Source organism: Pyxicephalus adspersus, chromosome Z (genome assembly GCF_032062135.1).
Source record: "Pyxicephalus adspersus chromosome Z, UCB_Pads_2.0, whole genome shotgun sequence".
In the NCBI taxonomy this organism is placed as follows: Eukaryota; Metazoa; Chordata; class Amphibia; order Anura; family Pyxicephalidae; genus Pyxicephalus; species Pyxicephalus adspersus.
Window position 1 is genome coordinate 45,653,219 of NC_092871.1, and position 19,443 is coordinate 45,672,661.

At 37.7% G+C, this 19,443-nt stretch overlaps 1 protein-coding gene across 7 annotated transcripts in view; it reads right to left on the bottom strand.

The window, feature by feature from the left end:
- The window catches only part of CNTRL (centriolin), a 61,315-nt gene that overhangs the window by 22,989 nt on the left and 18,883 nt on the right, over positions 1 to 19,443 (bottom strand). For 6 of the 7 annotated variants that reach the window (XM_072431931.1, XM_072431934.1, XM_072431930.1 and 3 more), the window contains 12 exons: positions 12,969 to 13,122; positions 9,802 to 10,022; positions 9,058 to 9,234; positions 8,842 to 8,976; positions 7,526 to 7,671; positions 7,172 to 7,379; positions 5,292 to 5,471; positions 5,025 to 5,204; positions 4,109 to 4,225; positions 1,228 to 1,372; positions 988 to 1,130; positions 110 to 290 (listed from right to left, as the gene is read on the bottom strand). In XM_072431931.1, the coding sequence (XP_072288032.1) occupies positions 110 to 290; positions 988 to 1,130; positions 1,228 to 1,372; positions 4,109 to 4,225; positions 5,025 to 5,204; positions 5,292 to 5,471; positions 7,172 to 7,379; positions 7,526 to 7,671; positions 8,842 to 8,976; positions 9,058 to 9,234; positions 9,802 to 10,022; positions 12,969 to 13,122 (1,987 nt within the window). The remainder of the gene's footprint in view (positions 1 to 109; positions 291 to 987; positions 1,131 to 1,227; positions 1,373 to 4,108; positions 4,226 to 5,024; positions 5,205 to 5,291; positions 5,472 to 7,171; positions 7,380 to 7,525; positions 7,672 to 8,841; positions 8,977 to 9,057; positions 9,235 to 9,801; positions 10,023 to 12,968; positions 13,123 to 19,443) is intronic. The other variant, XM_072431933.1, reaches the window with a different exon arrangement.

Genomic DNA, 19,443 nt, shown 5'->3' on the forward strand with positions numbered 1-19,443 from the left:
ATTCATGCTCAATTAAAAGTTAACTGAAGTTCTTATTTGGAAAAGTCATTTCGAGTTTCACAGACATTCACAGATAGACAATCGTTTTTATTACTGTTACTAAACCTACCTCTGTGGCACCTGTGTTGCTTATGGCGAAATGGAGAATATACCCAATGCCCCATTGCTGGGGACGAAAGCTTTTCCTTTTTGCTGTGGTGACCACCCTTCCTTTTAGCTGGAGATGATGTCAGTGGGTAATGTAAACTGACACCAGAGTCTTTGGTACTTATTGAATCACGTCCAGAGTTCTGCCAAATAAAACTTAATTTAGTAGTGTTGTATTATGACCTGCAATATTTGCTCATTATAGGACAAATACATGAAAAAAAATAAACTGGAATGAGAAATTAAAACATAAACTACTTTTATCATCTGCAATCATTATGGCTTTTAGAGACAAGGACAGCAGAAAAGAGACAGTAACATTAGGAAATTCAAAATGTTGCCCTGTTTATTCCGGTTTATTCCTTCCCATGAATATTTGTTGAACATCAGCAATGCAAAGCCATTTATTTATTTCAGAGGAGGCTAGGCCAAGGCAAAGAACACAATGCTGTTTGCCAGTTGAACCCTGCAAAAGTGAGGCAGAAAAACAGCACAAAAATAAAAGTTTCCACATCCAAAGTTTTTACAGCAGCCATATGCAAAATAAATAGATAATAACATACAAAAGGTGGAATATATTTGCCTTTCCAAATATCCTAAAAGCTTTCTATTCAAAAAGGCAGGACCTGCCTGTATTGTAGCGCATTACCAATGCAAAACTGACATTGCACTTTAAATGAATCATTTATCAACAAACTTACTTACCATACAGACACCCTTTAAGCAGATAAGAAGGCAAATATTTAGAAAAATAACTACAACATATATATCCAAATTATTGTCAACCACTTATGTTGGTCACATGACAGTGTTCCTTTAGATTTATTGTATTACACTTACATTTGAGGAAGATGGCACATAATACCAATAGCCTCTCCTTCTGAATGGGTCAGTCATGGTGGTGATATAGTCATTCTGATACCCAAGGGCGTTTCTGAGAGAATCAATCTCATGCAGTAGACTGTCTATCTCTCCAGCGTTATCTGGAAGACAAAAGCATTTTTCATGAAATATAAAGTTGGGAAAAGCTTTGCCTTGGAATGCTGTAACTATGATTATACATGGTAGACATCATCTCACCAGTTCTGACATGCTCCAGAATGTGTCTGAGGCGCTCTATTTCATCCCGCTGTCTCCTCAGTGTTTGGTTGAGTTTGTCAATCTCCAGCTGCTGGGAGTTGGATATGGTGGCTCCTGCATCTACATTCTGCATCTCATCCTGGAGCTGTGATAACACAACAAAACAAGAACATAATCAAATTTGAATAGCATGGTGGTGCACTGAAATCCAAATGACTTCATAAAGCAGAGTGCCAAGCATAGAAAAGGTCATCTTCATAATAAGTAGCTTCTACATATATACGCAACTGAAACATTTGCTTCAATTGTGATTTAGCAGTCTGCTAAATAACTTGACAAAGCCATACATACTATTTTTGAAAAAAAAAAATAGTAAGATACCAGTAGAGCAAACACAATAATTGTTCAATACTCAAATTCCACTCAATTCAGCTTAGTCTGAATTCTCTATAATTCCTTTATAGTCGGAATGCAAACAGAACAGGGTCACCAAGAGTACTTCCTTAACTTGTTCCTGTCTGCTTCCTGTATAGGAAATTATGTTTAAATCTCTAAAGAATCAATCCGACTTGTGACTTTCTGTGAGAAAATTAAGGGGCTTGCAGTGGCTGTGTTTGGGAATTAATAGGTATCATAGTTCTCCCCAGAGGTTTTTAGCCGGTTGCTCCGCCCGGCTGCTGTGAATACCCCGCCCAGCTCTCGGCAGCTCTCATCCTGGGATGCACGGATCTCAGTGAGGCTGCTCTGTGTCATGCGTTCAGAGGATTGCTGCCGATGAGAGGTGAGCACACACAGTTCAGCCTTCATGTGAAGGAGACACAGGCAGCCCCGCCCCCATCTCATAGCACGAGCTGGGATTTCCGCCTGTGAAATGTATCCACCTCTAGCTCTGCGTGTGAATTCTGCATCCTCACAGCTCTCTGTGTACAAACCTCCATATCTCCTAAACTGTATGTCACAATGACTTGTAATCTTCAGGGTGTACAGGGGACCCTCATAGATACTAGTTATTACAATTTCAGCCACCCAGCTTTAAAGAATTTCAAGATATGGGGGTCACAAATGTAAAAAGTTATGAAAAATGAACTTTGGGGTTGCTGTTTCAGAGGAAAGTGCAACTAGGAGTCCAAAATTGAAAGTGCAAATTGGGGACTCCGGAGCCACTAACATAGCAAGGAGCATTAGGGTGGGGCCCCTAAATATATACCTACCTGTCACAAATCTATACCTATGAAACTATTGTCTGCTTCTCTTCTTTGTACACCAATTTCTCTGAGGTGGGGGGTACAAAACTGAAAATATAGGTGCAAGTGGCAGGCACATTCTCCCCCTGCAATCATATTACTACAGCATCATTAGAACATAAAATACTCTGCCCATTAAAATGGGCTTCAATCCTAGGTGCCCAGCACTTACCACCTGTTACCAATCCTAGGTGCCTAGAATTTACCGCCTGTTACCAATCCTAGGGGCCTAGCACTTATGGCCTGTTACCAATCCTAGGGGCCTAGCACTTATGGCCTGTTACCAATCCTAGGTGCCTAGCAGTTGCCAGAAGTCATTCAGAAGAGGTAAATGTTTTTGCTGCTAATATGAGCTAAGCCTAACTTGTTACACCACATTCATTATACTATTACACTACTACAACGGATTACACTCTTAAAACTTAGAACACTAGTAAGTTGGGTCACAATACACTGCATAGGACAGTTGTGGCAAAATACATTGAATAGAAAAATTGGATATACTAACGGGGCAGGCATTACAAAGTTGCAACAAATAATTGGGAGAAGGTAGAACACTGAAACAATAAGAGGTTACTGGATACCCGAGGCATAAACAACTGGGAGCACTAAATTCGCCGTGTTTTGCCACACCCCCTTTTTTACCACCCGGCTACAGCTTCCTACCACCCGGCTGAAAAAAATTTCTGGGGAGAACACTGGGTATATAGCATATGATTCAGTTTGTACTAAAGTTTCTATCATTATACTTTTAAGAAGTAGAACCTGGGTTTTAGGTTTCCCACTGTAGAAAAAATGTTTGGAAAAAATTTTGTCCCTGATACTGCAGCAAATAATTGATGGCTCATCTGGCTCTGGATCAAGCTAAAAAATCTGTGTATGTGATAAGCAGCACTTTCAATATGCAATGCATTTGTCTTTACTCCTTAAAGGAGTCCTTACCATTTTCACCGAAAAAAAAGGAAGGTAAAAATTTACCAGCCATAAAGTGACAGGCCAATAATGACATTATGTATAAAGTTTTACTAAAACTATAAATGGCAGATAAACTTTCCTCCAGTAAAGAATGAGGCTTAATAGAAAACCAAAGCGGTAAATTAATTCATAGTGGAAACCAAAAGAAAAAATATTAAATTTAAGTGCGAACAGAAAATTCTAAGCAAACCTAACATTTCTCATTTTACTTATAAAAGAAAAAAAACTGAATATTGTAGGAATACTAGGAATTTCTGAACTTGCAAATACAACCAGTAAACACTCAACTGCCCAGCATTGCCACTACTTCATAATGACTGACGAATGACTGACTGATGATGCAGAGTTTGTAAAGACCGGAATACAGAAGGCCAACACTACTTCTGTTTTCAATATCAGTACATTTAGTACTACTAGTACTTTTTTTATAATTTTATTGCTCTATGCAGGTCAGGGTGAACACCTGGCACAATGCATCTCAAATGCCTCAATACTCTTTTTAATACAGCTTGAATACAGATAGTTGCCAGATCTTCCACAACAAAAGGTTACCTTGTATGTGTGGAGAACATTGGATGAGATTTTTGAAAGTCTCCGACAAGATTACATACAGTCATTCCATCCTGAACATAGACTCAATGCATTGGCCCAGCAGTTCTCACCTGTCTTTCCTTCTCCTGTAGAAGTTCTTGAAGAAGATCAATTTCTGCCTCAGCTTTAGCCAGATCTCTGGCTGCCTGAGCTGCCTGGGAACAGAAATTATCTGCTTCCTGCATCTCCTGCCATAAAGAGAGAGAAAAAAATATCTTCACCGCTGACATCAACAATAGAACTACCTAGGTTTAATACACTGACATAACAGTATTGTTTAACGTCAGCCATCACCAAATACAATACAGGTGCATTTAAAGAAAACGAGTTATGAGTGTTATAATTGTGCAGGCTACAAAAAAATATATTCACAACCAGTTTTTCTAAAAAAAATATGGATATGCAGGGCGGTAATACTGCAATTTCAAGGCAAACTTACATGGCTTTTTACCATGAAAAAAAAGGAATGAATGCAAACTGCCCCAGGCTTGGTGTTGGGCTTTGGGTCTGTGTCAGTTTCTACCTTTAGTCATTAGTTCAGAAGATTTCAAAATAGATTCAGCGCATAGGGCAAAGCAAGATACTTTATAAAGACATGCCTGTCAACATCCGCTAGTTGATGGGTACAGAATACAGATCCAAGTCCCATTGAAGTCAGTTTTGTCCCTATTGACTTCAAAGTATTCCAATTCAGCTAATAAATCAAACTTAACATTGGGGACAATTCAGCCAAACTGTTAGCAAACCAATGACAGGTGAACTCAACCAACAACTAGTTATCTTTGGAGTTATACAATTTGTTTGTTTTTGTGGTTGAACACTGGCCAAAATTACCTTACAACCTGCTTGTTCCTTATTTTTAGCTAGTCTGAGATTTGAAAATTACTATCACATGGCTAAAATAAATATCCCTATTCTTGTGTAAAGCTTTCCTAAACACTAAGTGTCCATTTAAGTATGCTTTATCATAAATGTGTCATCTAATACCTCGGCACGCTCTTTGTTAAACTGAAGCACTGTGTCATGAAGAAACTTCAGCTGGTCTTTGGCATCAGTCAGCTCTGAGGTGGCCATTTTGTCAGATTTGGCCACGGCCTTCTTTAATTCGCTGAGTTCGTTATCAAGTTTGGTGAGCTGTTTCTGTGCTCTGGAATCCTCCATTTTCCTCTGAAATATCAAGGTTAGAGTCAGATATGGTTGAAGTAAATAATCTATGTCTACATTGTCACCTATAAATCAAAGCAAGCTCTTCACCTCACTCTCCAGATCATGTAATGCTGTAAGCAATCTTTCCCGCTCCTCATCTGCTTCCACCAGCTGCTGGTCAGCCAGACCTTGAATCTCCTCCATAGTCCTAAGCTTGTCATTTAACTGATGCACTTCTAGCTCTAATTGACATACTTTGGCCTCATACTGCCTCTTCTCATTCTGGATCTGCAATCACAAAGTAGAAAATCTAGTTTAAAACAAAACTGCAAAAAAAAAAAAAAACTAATGTATATCTGCAAATGATGAAACCAGAACAAACCTTGGAAACTTTGACTTCAAATAAAAATTGATGAGCACAAATCTACCCCATCCTGGCTGGGGCATTTTCACTGAATCTTTATCCTATAAAAGGTAGTGTTTGTATATATTTGTAGATATATTTATATGTAAAGTACAGTTGTATATATAAAGTACAGTTATGATAATCTCTATTATGAACACAGATCACACTACTGTGTTTACAGTGCACATTTCACCCAAACAGAATAATTAACAGCTGGGGGTATTTACAAAACGTAGTAAGTGGGGCACATGCATTCACAACAGTAATTAAATAGCAAACACACCAGAACATAACAGAATTGTGGCTCTAACAGCAGTGGTGCTCATACATAAAATCTTCATGTATAAATAGTGAATCCAGAAATTAAAGATGTCATGTAAAAGATCTTGATTTGCTTTATTGGCATTTTACCAAATATGTTTAGGGTCAAATAGATGATCATTTATAAAAGCTTCACCTTTATATATACTTAGGCCTGCAGTGCTCCTGCTGGAGTGACTCATTGGCGTCCTCCTGGTCCCCGCAGGTTCTGTGGACACATCCTGCTCCTCCGATCTCCAGCCCCGAAGTGCAGAGGCCATCACCGGAGTTTCCCGGTGATGTCAGTGTGGGCAGAGCGGCTGGAAATTTATGGTAAATAATTTTGTAATGGATTCAACACAAAATAGCTGTATTGAGTCCAATAAAAAGAAATCTTCATATAATATATATATAATAATTATATTATATATATTATACAACCTACTGTACACTTATATTACATGTTTAACTATTTTTTCATTGTGTTTAACAGATTTTTGTGTTTTTATTTAAAGTTTATTAAATGTATTAAATATTGGACATATTTTGGTGAGTTATGTCTATGAATTATAGCCTACAATGTAAAATACATTTTCATGCAAAAAAAAAAATGAACGCTTTTTGCATGAAAGCTTGTGAGCTACGGCTTTTATATTGACTTACAGTGCTATACACAGAATACTGAGCCATTCTTTATATGTTTTTCCCAGTTAAACTTGCATTTCTATAGTCACATTTTACAGCTCTGCCATATTCAGCGATGCAGTACAGAGAACACTAAACCAGTCAAATTACTATTTACACTCAAAATAACCTAAATGGACAGCATGTGTATCTGTATTGGTGTTTTCCAGATTTCATCTCATTCATTACCACTGAACAGGAAAAATCTTAGATTACCTGTGCTGAATTGCTGTTGTTGTAGGTGGACATGGGGCCAAAGATATTTACCCTGTAAGTATCTGTGGCAGCACTTTTTCTACATTTAGTCTATATCAGCACTACTGACTTCAGATAGGGATTTCACACAGCCCTAGGCTCTTCTGAACATTCTAATGAGCTGTAGGATGTTTATAATGGATAATCCCTTGGTGAGTTAGTGGAAAAGGTTGTACTAATAAATGCAATATAATTTTTATACTCAAAAAGCGGTGCTATTGATTGGATTGCACCTATATAAAATATTTTCCAAAGCATTTAACAAGTGTTCCAAATTTACAAAATCTACAAAGAGCTCTCATAAGTTGTAATAAGCAGTTTGGACTGAAGAAATCTCTATTACCCTGGCTTCTGCAGCTTTGTTGCACGCATTTTTATATTCCCCTGGAGCGTCTTTAGCTTTCTCCTGCAGGGCTGCTATTTCCTCTTGTAACCTTTTCTGTCTTTCCTCCGCTTCTTGTTTCTCCCCCTCCATTTTTCCCAGGATTTCATGTATCTGTTGTTGGAGCTCTGCAAGATTCTGACCAAGAATGTCTGAGGGACCAGAAGACCTTGAGTGTAAAACACAAATACATGCTGTGAAATCCAGCATCACTTTGTGTAAAATATTTGCAATGCTTTTCCACTATAAATGATTCTCGAAGCAATGTTCAGATTCCCTGTAATAATGGAGTTGTCATATTGTTGAGTAACTTACCTGACTTCTCCCACTCCTGTCTGCAGCTTCCTCTTTAACTCTGACACTCGGGCAATGATTTGTTCAGGACGTACCATGTTCTGCTGTGCATTATTTAGCTGTGCCTGGGCCTTCTCTAGCTGCCTCCTTAGTGATTCGTTTTCTCTCTTCATGAGGAAAAAAAGTAAGGGAACTAGCGATTAAAACATTCCCTATTGGAAACAGCTAAATTCATAAAAAATACAATGGTGTGGTCCTCAAATTCAGGGGACACTTGCATTGTATAACTCACCAAAAAAATCTCACTGACCAAAATAAGTAACACTCTTTCCTTTTGCATTTTTTATATAGTCAACCAATATTACTCAAAGATTATAAAATTGCTGTATGTGGCTGGGTTGGGAAAGAACAAGTGCATTCATTCAGTGACTCATTCCCTTACCTCTATAGATGTGTATTTCTTCTGCATAGGGTGACAGGAAATAAGGGAATAAGTGGCATGTTTGCTACTCACTAGTATAAAACTCACCAATGTTTACAAATGAATTCCAGGCATTTACAAATGTTTTTAAGGAAACAAAAGTGTTATACAAGAAAATAGCTGTGCCAAATTGACAGGAGTTGTCAGCTTTGGGGCTGGAACTCCTAGAACTTTCCAAATGCCTCAATAAAAATGGATAGACATATTCCTAGACATAAATGTGCCTTGCATGCACCCATAGTGTATGGAGTGCTAGAGACAGACTGGGTAGAATAGGGGAAACAAAAAAAAGGTGGAGTGGAAATTGGAGAGCTTCTGGTAATGCCTTTTAATTTGCATGCTGCAGAGTGGGGACCCTTGTTCTCTGTAGGAAGGATAAAAAAAACAACAGAAGAGGAACTTTGAAAGGAGAAACATGCTCCCTGCAGAGTTTGAGCACTTCAAACAGCAAAGAGCATGAACTCTGCTGATTGCAAGACTTTATGTTGAATAAGCAAGGGTATGTCCAACCTGTGTTTCCACACAGAGATCCAGGGTCCAACTCTTCAACATATTGGCAAAGGACAGGGGTTTTTTTTCTCAGACTGTGACTGCCTAAATAGGAAATTGCATTGTAAGACCATGTGCTTCATTGTTATGAAATGTATTTTTGGATTTAAACTGAACTTTAGGTTGTAATCTCTTATGACAGTTTTACTTAAACATTACAAATCTTCCTTATAAAACAAAGGTGAAGTTCAGAATTTTGTATTGCTTACATAACAGTGTCTGTGGTCACAGAGACTATATGCTCCTTGGGCTAGGATTGTTTAATGTGTACTGTTTTGTCTGTGCACAATGCAACCATGGCACCCACCTGCAACTGCTGGAGCTGAGAAGAAAGCTTTTTGCTGTTTTCGGTACTTTCTTTTAACATGTGAGCCTTAGTCAGTGCATTCTCTAGTGAATGCCTGTCTCTTTCCAGCTCAGCTTTCAATGCAGAAATCTCAGCCTGTAAAAAAAATAAACATCACACACAGGATTGGCATTTCACTTTAAAAATCAACAGCAACAAAAACATGTGATCGCTTACATGTCCCTGCTGTTTCCTCCTTTCTAACTCCTGTTTCAGCTGCCCAATCTCTGCTTCTCGTTCTCCGAGTTGCTCCTCCAGCTGGGCTTCATATGCACTAAGGTTGCCTTGGGCCTGGCGGAGAGATTCGTTCAGCTCCTGCTGTTCTTGCAGACTGTGTTCCAACTCTTCAATCTCCTAAATGCACAAACATTGGGCCTCATTCTAACTGCAACATTATGGTCTGAAGTAATCGAAGATTCAAAATGGAACCAATACAGAACCTCTAAGGCAATGAATTAAGATGACTATAAACAAAAATAATGGGAAGAGGGAAGGAAAGTTGAATGATAGCTTTTGAACTAACTAATTCTGGGGCAAACAATAGCAGTTGACAAATTAACATAAACCCAACCAACTGTTGGCCCTATCTAGAGAGATATGAAAGAACCCACGCATAGGGTTGAAAATAGGATACCGCTTTAAGTTTAATTTCTTGCTTACTTCTACCTAGCTCTGGGTGAAGAATCTAGGAGCAGGATAATGTTTTGTACCACCGAAAAACAAGTCCAGGCATACAACTATCAGAAGGCAGCAAGCAAAAGATCAACATTTTTCTGCATATGGATATTCGGCAAAAAGACATAAAATTAAGTGCAATCAGTTGGATTGGTTAACAGAAAACTAGAAACACTTAAAATCCACCTGGTCTTGGCATGTTCAAACTCTGTTAATGCAGGGGAAAAAAACAAAGACATTATGTACCTTCTTCATATCTTCTGACTCCTGCAAGGCTGCTTCCAGCCTTTCCCGCTCCTCCTCCAGCTCTTCGAGCCTTTGCATCAGCACTTCCCGCTCCGACTTAAGCTCCCGACACTCATCATGGGCTTGCTTGGCCTGACCCTTCACACTCTCTAGGTACTCCTGTAACCCAGAGATTATCCCCTCCAGATCTCGCTTCAAGGCTTCATTTGCTGCTATCTGACCTGTTTACAGTGAATAGATTGTAATAAATAAAGAGTTTTAAATAAACCTTGGCAATATAATTTGCAATATACTTGTATATTTAACACTAATTGTTCCGTCATCAATGTGATATTCTGCGTTGATATATTCCTTGAGATATTAGGAGATACATAGCACTATCTGACCTTTGGACATTTGAATGTGGGTCACCACTTTCAGTAGTGTAATAACAAAGAAAGGAAAAGCACCCATTGCTTTACCACACAAAAAAGGTTATTAAAGGGTACAATTACACAGAATATATCAATGTGGAATAAGGAAATATTTTACCAAATGTGCTCATCTAGATATCTCAAAACACCACCATAAAACCAAGTAATTTCCATAGTCATATTAGCCAACCACACTGATAAATGCTTGTTTTTGCTTAGCCTACAGAGCACAGTGAGAGTACAGTTTGGAAAACATCAGCACATTAAAAAAGTCAGCTAGTAGTGTCTGCTAGTGTCCCATTGACATCAGATGGATTCATAGTTTGTGTGAGAACAGCTGGAGCAGTGAAAAGTCGTGTTTTAACTCTATTGTCTATAATAGAACCTTAAAAATCGAAACAGAACTAAATGTTAAAAATAACAAATTACAAGTAGACAGGTTCTTTATTTCAGAAACTTTTTAGACACTGACATTCAATTAATGTTTTGAGTCTGTGATTGAAAGTGCTTAAATCAGATACGCCTGGCAACTAGCATTTGCAGACCAGAAATGGCAACCCTCATAATTCCAGAGTTACTTCAATGAGCAAATAAATTCATGGGGGACATTAATGGTGTACAGTCCCTTGTTTGTACCTGAACAAGGCTATATCCATTTAAAAGTAAAATATCAACTGAAGAAAAGGTAAAATGCAAAAAAAAGTAAATATGTATATATAAATATGTATTTTTTTTAACAAATACCAGTTTTTTATATCGGTTTTTTTTTTTTAATTTCACAACTAGAAAACACAACTTTCACAACTTCAAGGAATTTTTCAGCAGATTCTGGAGTTCAGCTTTAGGGCAGCATAACTGATTCATTCTCTCTATTGGTCATGGAAAGTTTATTTAGGTTTAAAAGCTGAATGTCTTTCCCTCCAGCCAGTGTTGTCATAATCAGGGCTGGGTTTGGAAACTCTGAACTAAGTACAGTTAGAATAACAGCTCTGCTATGATTTAGGACAAAGCACAGACTTTTTTGCAGAGGAAACTGCTTTGTGGGGGCTTCAAAGGCATTGTAGCTTTATAGTCCGCACCCAAATCTGACTAGAAATGAATTCCTGCAGAATACAGCAAACTGCAGAGCCCACCCAGATCCCCAGCTATCAAATATCCACTCTATATTAAAAAATACAAGAATGTTTCCACTTATATTAAAGAGTTTTTTTTTTATAAATGTTGATCTTCTCTTAGAAATCCCATGAAAAATGCCTGAATCTTAGATCACCCATAGACAACAGAACTGATTTTCATTTAACATTTCACTGTCTGAGGACCCATTCCCACCAACCTAATCCAAGTGAATAAAAAAGTGTTAAGGCAGCACATTATTTACATGGTCTAACCAACCACAAATTGCTAATGTAGCATTTTTTAGCACTGCAAAATGCTGGTACACTTCTTCACCAGAACAATCAATCTGTAAAGAAGTAATTTTCAGACCACCCAGGCAGTTTTTGCATATCTCTATTTTCCTATCATACATGTGTGCAATGCTCGTACACGGAAGAATTGTATTATCTGACATCACTGAATATGTATTTCACAACCAACATATTGTTGAAGGTCTACAGGCATCAATACCAATAAACATTTGTAGCCTTAAGTAGCTGATAAAAGAGATTAACATGTTAAACACATAGGTTAAAAATAAATGAGCAAGTATTTTCTTTTCAGGACCATCACAAGAATTTTGTTAAAAAGCTGTAAATTTTAGGATCCTTCTTCAAAAATATAATTTGATTTTTTTTGCAGATCATCTTCACTAAGCACTACTTACATCAGAACTGACCACTAAACTGAATATTATTTTAGAATTAAACATCCCTTTATGTGAACAAATGATAACACTTAAGAGCATTGAGTCCCCTTAAAGATTTTCAATACGTGGAAGAATTTAAAACAATAAGACATCTCAACAAAATAGCATAGTTAAGCAAATCAGAAATGAAAAATAAAAGCTCAGCTCCTGCAACAGTTGCAACAGATGTGATAACTGGCTGTACCAATTTCCATAGCTTTACTTTTGAATTTAGTGAGCTGAGTGTGAAGAGCAGTAACTAAAATCATGCTTTTATTTTACAAGTTGACAATCAAAAATTTGGCAACCTCCAGACCTGAGGAGTGGTGGATTTTCGAAAATCCCATTTTTTTTTTTTGTTTTGTTTTTTTACTTACCTGCACACACAGGCAGCCTTCCTCTCACCGCCGACATCTGGCACAGTTCCAGGGAGCAGGCAGCAGGGACGTCTCAGCGTGTATTTAGTTTAGCAAGCAAGACCTAACAGCTGTTTCTGCAGAACAGCGTCATCAAAACATTAGTGGCCAAATAGTGTACTGCAGTCACTGTATTGAAAATGCGATCTGAAATTCATGCCAGAAAACCAAAGGGACTGATTATCAATGGCTTGATTTTCGATTGTCAACCAGTACTATGAAAGGTTAGGGAGGGGTATAAAGTTACACTAAAAAAAAAAAATTTGCTTTTATTTGTAGCACATGATCAGCTTGATTTGCCCAGGTTAGTGACAATTTTATGATTTTAGTAACCTACAGTAACCATTCAAAAATCATCTTTTAAGGATCAGACTCCTAGTGAAATGAGATCGGTTGCTCTGTATAAGTGCAGTTTCCATGCAAACACTGCTCACTACAAAATTATTTTAAAGCCAAACAATTAACACTTTCCTCACATGTTAGAGATATACAAACCTTCTGTCAGCTGTTGCTCTAGGTCTTTTATCTCCTCAGTTTCTCTGGCAATCCGGGACAGCATCTCATCCAGGCGTTCTTCTAGCTGTTTGTACTGTCTGTCCATCATCTCTAGTTGCTGTTCTTTACTGGCCTTCTGGGCCAGAACATGGGCCTGTATGAAAAAGAATATTAAAATTAAGATTCAAGTCTGAAATATAAACTCTATGTTTCTCACTCACAGTATCCATTCAAATCTTTCATTTTTTTCAAACAATGCGATTGGGCTCAGTGGTTAGCACTTTGGCATTTGCAGCGCTAGGTCCGAGGTTCAAATCTCGGCCAGGACACTTGCCACATGGAGTTTGCAGCCTTTCCCCGTGTTTGCGTGGTTTTCCTCCAAGTACTCTGGTTTCCTCCTCACATTCCGAAAACATGCAGTTCAGTTAATTGTCTCCCCCAAAAAATTGACCTTAGACCGTATTAAAGATATATGACTGAAGTAGGGACATTGGATTGTGAGCCCCTTTGAGGGACAGTTAGTGACATGACAATGGATTTTGTAAAGCGATGAGTAATATGTCTGTGCGTTATAAATATTGTGTAATAATAAAATAATATTCAATAGTTCTATTATTTTATGTAAAAAAATTGAAACTAAATGCAACTAAAGCCCTGGTGGACGCATCAATTAATATCTTGAAAAAAGTAAAAATCAACTGGAAATTCTTCTGACAAAGATCGGATTTCATCCAAAGCCCTCTAGATAATAGTTGTGTGTGATGATTTTAACTTTTATTCAGATAGTATATATACAATGGATTCCTTAATACACATCTAAGAAACTAGAAAGAAAAAATCTGATTAACAGCTATATCCTGTTTCTGGAGGCAGAGAATAAATTATTATTATTATTAAACAGGATTTATATAGCGCCAACATATTACGCAGCGCTGTACATAAATAAAAACATTTAAGTAATTGCTATGACTGCTTTTACTTCATACCAATATGCAAAACTCAGAGGCAGAATCACTTACCAGGGAGAAATAAATAGACTGACATCTTCTGTGGGGTAAATATTACAATTTTTGTAAAACGAGCCATTAAACTTTTTTCTTGGAGTCCTTTGAGAGACACAGACCTTTGGGTTCTACTGCTTCCAACACAGTAGCCTGTAGGCCATACAACTGAACTAACAGACAAGACTGCACCTTGTGAACAATCAACAAAGGTAACAGAGCATCAACATTATCCCACATAGTCACAGGGAACTAGGGAGTACATGGAAGACCATAACAGAACATAGGATTGGAACCAAGCAACCCATAGAAAACCCAACAAGTTTACACTAAATCAACCATGCAAGAGAAACAAGGATACCAGACTGAAAAAAAGCCTACTTTTTCAGTACTGGGGGGAAAAAGACCCTTCTGTTCTCCAGATCTGTTTGTTTTTAACAACCAGGAGCCCCCTTGGGTATAAAAGGTCCAAACAAGTGAAACAAGAAAATGCAATGAATGAAGACCATTAGAAAGGGCAGGTTCCACAAAGTAAACAAGGGAGTAGTTGCAAAGGGGAATCATCCAAAGCATTCTAAAAAGCAGCCAGGATAACATAGGTTCCACCTTTAGCATTTTCCACTTGCAGCTTAAGATAAGAAACACTTGCCAGAAAGCTAAGTGAAACAAGTCAGTACTTCTAATACAGCGTCCAACAAGGTGCAAGGTTAGGATCATATAGTGCCAACTTTGGAAGGCATCCAGCAACGCTGAATAGTCTGAGACAGCTGAACTACTAGGAAGAAATATTGAAGGTGGATTACCTCTAGTAGCCAAAACTCCTGTATCTATAGGACACACTTGCCTCATAATTAGTAATAGGGACTGATTTTTCTGTGTGGGAGGGGGAAACTTTACCAATTCCATGGTAAACATAACAATCTTAAACTGGAAACAACATCATCCGCAAAACCTAAATGGTATCACAGGTTTGGTCCCTAAAAGGGAGAACAAAAGGCACCTGGAGGGACCTATGATGGATGAACAGGGCAGAAATTGTCTTTAAGAAGGACTATTTACTGCATTACTAGGAAAAAAAACTGATATCAGGAGGTTCACAAAAGTTTTAGTAGAAGGATCGCTAGAAGATAGACTAAGTCCAACCTTGACACTCAAGGGCCCAGTGCAGTATAATCACAGTGGAAATGGACCATCAGAGTCTAGTGAACTAAAATCAAGGACCTACAAATCTGAACATCAGGAATTTTGGAAAAAAAAAAAAAAAGAAACCAGAGAGGGACAAAAACAAAAGGTGCCCAGGTATACTCAGAAGATTTACAAAGAACATAAAAACTCTACAGGTTGGAGACTCTGAAATATTTAGGGCTAGGAAAGAGTCATAGGGACACCCGGTAGTAAAATGATAACGTTACTCCAGCCTACAGACATAGATCCTGATTTATTAAAGCACTTCAGGAATGTTGAAGATAGGCTTTCATGGGAGAACCTGAATGATCCAGCAATCCTGGAATGGATTTCTTAAAAATAATTTGCTATTAGTAGTTAAGTAACTTAGGACTCAGGGTATGACAAGGCCTCAGGCACTCACAAAAGTAGCAGATGTGGGTGAGATAGTCGAAGGTGACAATGCCACTGTTGATAGAAAGCAGAAAATAGACTAAATATATATGTTCTACTTTCCATTAGAAGACAATAAGGAGGACAGATGAGAAATGAGAGTATAGTCAGGGGAATAGAAAATGAGATTCAATAAAGAGAGGGGGTTTGTAGGAAGAATAGGAAGGTGAAGGTCTGGTGCACAAAAAGACAGATGTGTAAACTAGGTGTTGGTATGGTAAAGAAAGGTCTGATAAAATGTAATGCAGGCAGAATAAAAAGCTAAAAGAAAGTATAGCATATATTTATTTAGTCAACAAACATGAGAATTAATCAATTTCTTTTAAAACTGGTGCCATCTGTTTTTTAGTGAAGAGCTGGTTAATTATTAACGACACACAGCAAATATTAAAATGATTTCTTTGTCTACAGACAGAAGCTGAAAAATATATCTACTGGCACATACAATATGTTGATCAGTGCAGCGTAAACTCTACAATACTAGATGCTGGGGAACAACAAATCCCAGCTAGTCTGGCCAACCAGAGACTCACTTATTCTACCATACGTCACTGTATAACAACAGTGCATGCCGGCAGAAGTCACATGCCAGCGACTAATTAAAGACAGCCATGAATTACAATAATTGCTTTACACACAGTTCAAGCTATCATTAGAAAACTTTGCTATAGCCTCAGCAACAATATCTGTCAATTCTCCTTAAAAAACATCACAATGCATCCGGAATGAAAAAAAGTGTGCCGCCCATGGCAATCAACTAGTTTTCCTTGTCACTGTACCGAAAAGCTTATGTGTGAACACTGACAAGATGCAGACCATGAATAAATAATAACCAATAGTAAGAATAATAAAATTATAGCATTTCATGTAAGATAAGCCCCTGCCTGCCTTCCTAAGGTACTACAAGTCACAGCATACCTTTCTACTTGGGACCGCAAGCTATTGAGGTACTTTCACTCCTAGCAGCTTCTGCCAGCTATTAGCTATTACAAGCTTTAGCTATACCATTCATCAAATTAAACTTTGCAAAAGTTTTGCAGATCAGGAAGCAGAACAAACTGCACGCTTTGCAGCAACATGACAAAACAAGTTTTAGTAACTTACAAAGTTGTAGTCTGCAGAAGCTGGGAGAGGTTAGCCCTGCCTGGAAACCCTTGCGGTGAGCAGAGGATGGTAGTAGAGCATGGTGCTAGTTGTCAATCCCCTCTATCACTGCACTGCACCAACTTCCTCATGTCATGGTGAAATGGAGGAAACTGCTAGCTTAGTATCCTGAGCTCCAAACCCCTGATGGTTTGAAATCACAACACAGGAAGTCTAGCCAATCAGCCAGTCAGAAGCCTGAATCCTCCCTGGCCCTCCCCTAACACAGACTTGAATTGTTCTCAGTCTTGCAACACTCATCTACAATGTATCCATTTATATCTCTGTCCTGGATGCAGGCCACTATTCATCATAATACACAGGGCTGAGTGTCTTAACAGAGGATGAACAGACACACACACACACTGATTACTCCCAATAGGACCTATTATCTTGGAAGGTTTGTGTTCTATAAGATGATTGCACCTAGTGACAGTAAACAATATAATGATGCAATCTCACTTTTACTAAACCCATTCTGGATTATCAATATATTAGCCCTAAAAAGATCTGGGGAACAAAGCATAAAAATTAAAAGGTATAGACAGTAACAAAATAGTCCAAAATTAATTCAATGTAATTCACTATAGCGAATACTAGGTACACACCTACACAAATATTACATACAAGTTTTATGAATCCATATTATTTACACGTAAAAGTATAACTACTACACGTAATAAGTATAACGACTGGGTCGCCAACAGCCATTTTTTAACTTTCAGACTATCAAAGCCTGAAAATCCCTGCTGGTACTTATAGGCCTCAGTAACCATGGTGACTCTTTTCTCCTACTGTATTTTATTTTTTTTTTGTAATCCAGCAGTTGGATTAGGATCAATAAATATGTTTCGGACCCTAGCTAACACCAGATCAGATGCCGCTATTTAGAGGTTCATTACAGATCTTATTCCATGATCAATATTATAAATTACATAAAACATAAAAAGGTGACATTCAAACACTCTAAACATAAAATTTGACAAAAAAAAAAACACAAAATGTACATTGTTCCATGTAGTGTCCATTAGACCATAAATTAGACATTGAATTTCCCACACTTGACTATATTAGAACATAATATTAGACTATATTGAACATATTAGAAGCTCACTCCCCACTAAAGATTAGGAAGTAAAATGAGGTGCCCTGCAAGAGAAGAGGCATTCTAATCATCTCTCTGGCAGCCGGTGTCTTCCACATTTCCTCTAACCCAGGGCTTCAGCCTCCATCAGTTTCTTCAGCATTTTACATATGCATTGGTGTTGGATGCCTGCGTCCCTTTTTCTGCCACTATTCCATTCTCTAACCCTTACATTAGGCTGAGCTGTCGAATCGAGGTCAGAGAAAGGTGCCATAGCTTGTAGTAGGGGGCAAAGAAAACTAAAACACCTGCATGTGTTCAATGCCAACACAACTGACAAAGGCTACAAAACTGGAATGGAGTGCAGGCAAGAGACATAAACATTTGGGTAAATAAGCAAATATGAAAGCTCTTATTTTGTAGGGCACCTTCCATCGATGTTCTGCTCTGATCATGATCTAATAAAACACACCAGCATCCACTGATAACAGAAAGAGATATTTTTTTAACTTCAGTTTCAGGTATGTGTATGTTTGCCCCTGTAACACATTTTCATTTTTTAAAATATAGGCCTTTATTCTGACCACATTGTCCACCTATAGCCACTATTTTTCTATAGAAAATTGTATATACACATAATTCTGTATTGTGGGAGTACAAAGCATGGGTTGCCACCTACTGGAGAGAGAAGTATACTGGACAATTTTACATGAGATACACAGCACCTTCCCCATTCATAAATATTAAAAACTGTACAGTATCAATGAGCGTCAGTAAAAAAAGGATCAGATAGAAATTAATTACCATCACCACCATGCTGACAGTTATCACAATTTGTGTATAAACAGCAAAGTAATGAGGAGGTCTATCAATAGTACAATAAATTCTAAGTCAATATTTCTCAACATTTGTCAAACCTAATGTATCCCTCTGCAACAGTATATATGTATCCATTGTATGCACTGGGTCATCCCTGATTAAGATTTGGTAACACATTCAGCATAAATTAAAGGATCATTTGCTATTATACTAATGAGCTCTTATCTGAGTGTTATCTGAATGCACAATAAATGAGTTGTATAAAATAATTTATGTAAGCCTTTTTTTTTTCTTATTTTAGATTTATATATTTTACATATTGTTTACCAAAAACAAGTGAGTGGAACTTCCACTGACATTTTGGAACACAGGAGCTTCTGATCTTACTACTTACCAATAATATGGACACAATACAAAGGGCAAGCTCCATTCTTTGTGGAAGAATGCACAAGGTGGATTGTTTCTTTTTTGTCCTATTACTTTAGGATTGTTGAACAACATATTTCTTTAGGTACTTGTATAGACTGTTTAATTTGAAATGTAATTTTATTTGGTATTTTACATGCAGTCTAACCTAATTATAAGTGATTATAACCTTAATAAAAAATCATCACTATTTTGAGGGTTGCTTGGGGTTCCTTCCTATGGTGCCTGCATAGCTCCTGGTCCAGCGTCCAGTGCTATTTAGTAGACACACTGGAATAACACTGGTATAACACAAATTATTTTTAGCTAACTGTAAAGGTAGAATTCTGACCACCAATGAAATGAGGCATTCTTCCTACTTTTTACCAACGTCAGGACCTGAAAT